We start from the raw sequence: 7151 nt of genomic DNA, 5'->3' as shown, positions 1-7151 counted from the left end.
TCAATTAACCTGGGCTATTGGAGCTTTTAGATCTGAACTACAAAGAAAAGAACATACACTGGCTAGACCTAAACCTCCCTGCTAATATGTAACACTCAGGATGACCATCATGTTGGGTCCTGAGCTACTGGAACTTGGGTATCCCAAAACCTGATTCTTGTACGTGAAATATGTTCTATTAGTGGGCTGATTTGTCTGGACACAGTGGGAGATGAAACACCTAGCATTACAGAAACTTGAAATGGTAAGATACCCTGGAGGCCCAACCCATTCAGAGGAAAAGGGGAGAGGATATGGGGGAAGGACTATGGAAGGGAGTAGCTGGCAGGGGACAGTGAGTGGGATGTAAAGTGAATAATTTTAAACTTGGATTAAAAAGAAAATGAAAAATTCATAACTGCATCACCAATTAATTCCTGCTAATACCTTCAGTAGGCTTTCTTTTACATGAAACGTAAGTTACTTATGAACAAGTGGAATGAAAGGAAAAGGTAGAAGTTATTTAAAACTTCACCAGATGGATAAGTAAAACATTCCAAATGTTTTATAGCGCAGTTAGGCAACCATGACTGGTAACTATTTCAAAATGACTACTTAAAAGAATGTTGACCTTTCTCAACTAAAAGAAATGCTAACTCTGTGAGATAACAATAAGCCTATCACTGTAAAATTATTACTATAAATTATATGCAAATATTAAAATATTCTTTATCCTAAGATAGAAGTCACCATAAAATACAGGCATGTTTCAAAATGTTCTCTGCATTTGCATTTATTTTGAACCTTTAGATTACCCAGACCTTAACTAACTTTGCAGAACCCAAGAAATTATGCAGCCAATCAAATCCAATATGTCAGAGAGACTATCTGAGCTCTGCCTTTAGAGTATTTTGGTTACTAGAGAGGTGCAGCAGTAGAAGAATGATGCTCTTCTTACTACTCTTATATGCAAATATCAACCAAAACAGCAAAATCCACATCAACAACAGACTAACTCTTAAAATCCTTTCCCACAGCTTCTTGCTATTTTCACTCTGTCTCTGGGTTCCTTTTGCCCCACAATTTCTTCATGGCATTTTTCACCTCTGCATTTCTGAGAGTATAGATGATAGGGTTCAGCATAGGGGTGATGACTGTGTAGAACACAGACACAAGCTTATCTTCAGTGAAGCTGGAGGATGGCCGCAGATAAATGAAGGTGGCAGGTCCAAAGAACAGGATGACCACTGTGATGTGAGAGACACAGGTAGAGAGGGCCTTGCGTCTCCCTTCTGCAGAATGCTTCCTCAAGTTGATTAGGATGATAGCATAGGAGGACACCAAGATGAAGAGAGAGATTATAGAGATTAAACCGCTGTTGGCCATCACAACAACACCTTCCATAAAGGTGTCAGTGCAGGCAAGCTTAAATAATGGCTGTAGGTCACAGAAGTAGTGGTCAATCACATTGGGACCACAGAAGGGCAATGGAATAGTGATGACGATCTGGATTATGGAGTGAATGAAGCCCCCCAGCCAGGAGCCACCCACCAGCATGTGACACACTTGACGACTCATGATGTTCATGTAATGAAGAGGTTTGCAGATGGCCACATAGCGGTCACAGGCCATCACCACAAGCAGGAGAATCTCAGCAACCCCCAAAAAATGGGAGAAGAATATCTGAGCCAGACAGCCCTTCAGGGAGATGGTTTTAACCTCAGCAAGTAAGTCAGTGATGAACTTAGGGACAATTGTAGAGGAGTAACAGATCTCCACCAGGGACAAGGAGCTGAGGAAGAAGTACATGGGAGAATGTAGAGTCTTACTGATGCTGACTGCCACAACAATAAGACCGTTGCCCAGCAATGTGGCCATGTACACAGGAAGGAACAGCACAAAGCACAACTTCTGAACCTCTGGATCCTGGAAAAGGCCAGTGAAAATTAACTCGGTTACATTATTTTCATTGGCCATGGAGTCAGTTCATGTGTGTTGGACATCAGATAATAGGAAGGCTGAAAAAAAGTCAAAGCATTGCAGCACAAGTTAATTTCACTAAAAGCATTCTCAAAAGCTCAGGCTGTTTTGCTAAATACTACTCCACCAGTACATTCTTATTCAGCATTAAATGTTACTACTCTATCGGTTTAATTTATTATATTTTAATTTCATTTAGCTATTAACAGAAAATAGAAGTCCAGAAATGTCTATTTACCTATAGTCACATAGAAAATGTAACTCAGAATAATTCCTTCTAACTTCCAGTCCAGGTTATGAGTGGATACATAGATCATGTATTTGTGTTATCTTTTTTGCAGTTCAAGGTCATCCTCTTGAGTATTACTTTTGTTACAATTCTGGTCTAATTCTTCTTTACTCCTGGCAGAGGCATTGCATCAAAAAATATGTTTCTACATCTCTGTCTGCCTCCCAGAAAGCCTGCTCTAACTGGAGGCACAGGGGTGAGAACCCCTGCCCCCCCATTCCTCCACCTGCTGGGACCCTAGCAAGTCATGGGCCCTGCCCCATCCTGTCAAAGATCCATCTTCCTTCTGGTCTGCACCTATACCTGCAGTCTGGAATCAGCATATGTGACCCAACCCACAGCTCAGCCTGCCTCCCAGGAGGCCTGCTCTAACTCCATACAGCACCCCCATTCCCCCAACTGCTAGGACCTAGCAAGCCCAGTAGTCATGGGCTCTGTCCTGCAGTTTTGCAGCTCCATCTTCCTTCCAGTCACCTCCTACTCATGCATTCACATTGGCTCCCATCCTCCAAGGAGGCCTGCTCAAACCTGGGACACACAGGCTAGCCAACAACAGAGACAAGCATATAACAAAAGGCACTTGCAAGAACATTATTTCAAAAAGAGAGAGAGAACATAATCCACAGAAGCCATTTCAATATGGCACCATCAGAACCCAGCTCTCCTACTACAGTAAGCCCTGGATGTTATAACAAACCTGAAGAACAAGACTGTGACCTTAAATCCCATCTCATGAAGATGATAAAGGCCTTTAAAGAGGATATAAATAATTTCCTTATAGAAATACAGGAAAACACAAGGTAGAAGCCCTTCAAGAGCAAACAAATAAATCTTTTGAAGAAATACAGAACAATATAATCAGGCAAAGGAAATGAATGAAATGGTCCAAATCTAAAAATGGAAACAGAAGCATTAAAGAAAGCATAAATTGAGGCAACCCTGAAGGTGGAAAACCTAGGGAAAGGAACAGGAAGTACAGATGCAAGCATCACCAACAGAATACAAGAAATGGAAGAGAGAATTTCAGACATAGAAGATACCATAGAAGAAATTAACGTATTGGCCAAATAAAACGCCAAATGTAAAATGTTCCTAACCTAAAACATCCAGGAAATTTGGGTCACTATGAAAAGACCAAACCTAAAAATAATAGGAATAGAAGAGGATGAAGATTCTCGGTTCAAAGGGCCAGAAAACATCTTCAGCATCATATAAGAAAACCTGACTCTCATCAATGAACAAGTCATAGGAACAGAACTAAATGAAGAAATGATGAAAGTAACAGATGTTATGAAACACATGAATTTAACAGATATCAACAGAATCTTTCATTAAAAACAAAAGAATATACCTTCTTCTCCACACCTCATGGAGGCTTCTCCAAACAAACCACAGAATGGGACTCAAAGCAAACCTCAACAGATACAAGAAGACTGCAATAACTCCTTGCATTCTATCAGATCATCACAGATTAAGACCGGACTTCAACAGCCACAGAAACAACAGAAAGCCCACGTACTCATAGAAACTGAATAACTCTCTACTCAATGATCACCTAGTCAAGAAAGAAATAAAGAAAGAAATTAAAGACTTTCTACAATTCAATGAAAATGAAGGCACAACATACCTAATCTTATGGAGCACAATGAAAGCAGTATTAAGAGGAAAATCCATAGTGCTATGTGCCTTAGTAAAGAAATTGAAGAAATCTCATATTTGCATATTAGCGCACACCTGAAAGACAGCTCTAGAGCAAAAGGAAGAAAACACACCCAAAACTAGTAAATGACAGGAAATAGACAAACTCTGGGCTGAAATCAATCAATTAAAAACAAAGAAAACAATACAAAGAATCAACAAAACTAAGAGCTGGTTCTTTGAGAAAATAAACAAACTAGACAAACCCTTTGCCAAACTAAAAGGCACAAAGACAGTATTCAAATAAACAAAATCAGAAATGAAAAGGAAGGCATAAGGACAGAAACTAAGGAAATATTTTTAAAAAATCACTAGGTCTTACTTTAAAAGCCTGTACTCCACTAAACTGGAAAATCTAAATGAAATGGATGATTTTCTAGACAGATATCACTAGCAAAGGTTAAACCCATATCGAGTAGACTAAACAGTCCCATAAACTCTAAGGAAATAAAAGCATTAAACATTAAATTAACATTAAACATATCCTAACCAAAAAAAAAAAAAAATCACAGGCCAGATGGTTTTAGTGCAGAATTTCAAAGAAAAGTTAAAATTAATATTCCTCAAACTGTTCCACAAAATAGAATTGGAAGGAACACTACCAAATTCATTCTATGAAATCACAGTTACTCTGATACATAAACCACATACTCAACAAAGAAAAAGAACTTCACACCAATTTCACTAATGAACATCGATGCAAAATACTCAATAAAATTCTCAAAAACTGAATCCAAGAACACATCAAAACCATCATTCACCACAATCAAGTAGGTTTCATCCCCGGGATGCAGAGATGGTTCAATATATGAAAAGCCATCAACATAATCCAAAGTATTGAACGAACTGACAGAAAAAAAAATGTTCATTTCATTAGATGCTAAAAACGCCTTTGACAAAATACAATACCCCTTCATGTTAAAAGTCTTAGAGAACTGATCAAAAAGAACCTGAGCCTCTGATCAGGAAGGGCTCTGGTGTCCTTGTTCCTGCTGTCACAGGCCAATCACAATTGAATTGGAACCGATTTTGTGTTCTGCTCACCGGTGATCCTAAGATGGAGTGGAGAGTCCTCTAGGGACCATGGGGATGTCCGCCGACTCTGCGCCCTAGGTGACCCGGTGCTGGAGCTGACTGGAAGGGACTCTCTCACTGATAAGTGGATATTAGCCCAGAAACTTAGAATACCAAGATACAATTTGCAAAACACATAAAACTCAAGAAGAACAAAGACCGAAGTTTGGACACTTCGCTCCTTCTTAGAATTGGGAACAAAACACCCATGGAAGAAGTTACAGAGACAAAGTTTGGAGCTGAGACGAAAGGATGGACCATCCAGAGACTGCCCCACCCGGGGGTCCATCCCATAATCAACCACCAAACGCAGACACTAGTGCATACACCAGCAAGATTTTGCTGACAGAACCCTGTTATAGCTGTCTCTTGTGAGGCTATGCCAGTGCCTGGCAAACACAGAAGTGGATGCTCACAGTCAGCTATTGGATGGAACACAGGGCCCCCAAATAGAGGAGCTAGAAAAAGTACCCAAGGAGCTGAAGGGGTCTGCAACCCTATAGGTGGAACAACAATATGAACTAACCAGTACCCCCAGAGCGCGTGTCTCGAGCTGCATTTGTAAGCAGAAGATGGCCTAGTCGGACATCATTGAGAAGAGAGGCCCCTTGGTCTAGCAAACTTTATATGCCCCAATACAGGGGAACACCAGGGCCAAGAAGTGGGAGTGGGTGGGTAGGGGAGCAGAGTGGGGTAAGGGTATAGGGGACTTTCAGGATAGCATTTGAAATGTAAATGAAGTAAATACCTAATAAAATTTTTGAAAAAAAAAACTTAGAGAGATGATGCAAGACACAACCCTAAACATAAAAAAGAAATATACAGCAAGCCAATAGCCAACATCAAATTAAATGGAAAGAAACTTGAAGCAATCCCACTAAAATCAAGAACAAGACAAGTCTGCCCACTCTCTCCCTATCTATTCAATACAGTAGTTGAAGTTCTATGTAAATCAATAAGACAACAAAATCAAGAGGATCAAATCAAGATCAAGGAGATACTAATTGGAAAGAAAGAAGTCAAAGCATCACTGTCCACAGGTGATAGGATAGTATATCTAAGCAGTCCCCAAAATTCTACCAGAGAACTCCTTCAGCTCATAAACAATTTCAACAAAGTCCCTGCATGTAAAATTAACTCAAAGAAATCTTTATACAACAAACTGGGAAAGAAATTGGGGCAACAACACCATTCACAATAGCAACAAATCATATAAAATACCTTAGTGTCACTCTAACCAAGTGAAAGATGTGTATGTCCCTGAAGAAAGAAACTCAAGAACATATCAGAAGATGGAAAGATCTCCCATGCTCATGGATTGGTAGGATTAACATAGTTAAAATAACCATCTTACCAAAAGCAATCTACATGTTCAGTGCAATTTCCATCAAAATTTTAACACAATTTTTTACAGACTTTGAAAGAGCAATTCTCAAATTTATATGGAAAAACAAAAATCCCAGGATATCCAAAACAACCCTAAACAATAAAAGAACTTCTGGAGGCATCACTATCTCTGACTTCAAGCTGAACTACAGAGTAGTAGTAAAAAAAACTGAAAAGTTGATCAATAGAATTGAATCAAAGACCCAAAAATAAACCCACATACCTATGGACACTTGATTTTTGCCAAAGAAGCCAAAATGAACAAAAGAAAATACCTCCAACAAATGGTGCTGGTCTAAATTGCAGTCTACAGATAGGAGAACACAAATAGATCTATATTCATCGCTCTCAACAAAACTCAAGTCCAAGTGGATCAAGTACCTCAACATAAAACCAGACACACTAAATCTCATAGAAAAGAAATTGGGAAATAGCCTTGAATGCATTGGTACAGGAGAATTTCATGACCAGAACACCAACGGCTCAGGCTCTAAGATCAACAGTTAACAATTGAGACTTCATGAAACTGAAAAGCTTTTGTAAGGCAAAGGACATTGTTAACAGGACAAAAGGGAAGCCTATAGCCACAGATTGGGAAAAGATCTTAACTAACCTTACATCTGAGAGTGGTCTAATATCCAAAATATATAAAGAACTCAAGAACTTAGACTCCAAAAGAACAAATAACCCAATTTTAAAATGGGCTATAGTGGTAAATAGAACTCTTATCAGACGAATCTCGAAT

The 7151-nt window shown here is 39.2% G+C and overlaps 1 protein-coding gene across 1 annotated transcript; it reads right to left on the bottom strand.

The window, feature by feature from the left end:
• Nucleotides 1–1029: 1029 nt before the first annotated feature.
• LOC110306639 (olfactory receptor 4B13-like) lies at nucleotides 1030–1956 on the bottom strand. The gene has a single exon (XM_085829736.1). It carries the CDS (start codon nucleotides 1954–1956, stop codon nucleotides 1030–1032), a length of 927 nt encoding a protein of 308 aa, XP_085685862.1.
• Nucleotides 1957–7151: the final 5195 nt, after the last annotated feature.

This window comes from Mus caroli, unplaced genomic scaffold (assembly GCF_978045245.1).
Source record: "Mus caroli unplaced genomic scaffold, Mus_caroli_1 scaffold_2, whole genome shotgun sequence".
NCBI classification, from domain to species: domain Eukaryota; kingdom Metazoa; phylum Chordata; class Mammalia; order Rodentia; family Muridae; genus Mus; species Mus caroli.
Note: the sequence above shows the minus strand (reverse complement) of the source record. Positions and strands in the feature narration are given on the sequence as shown.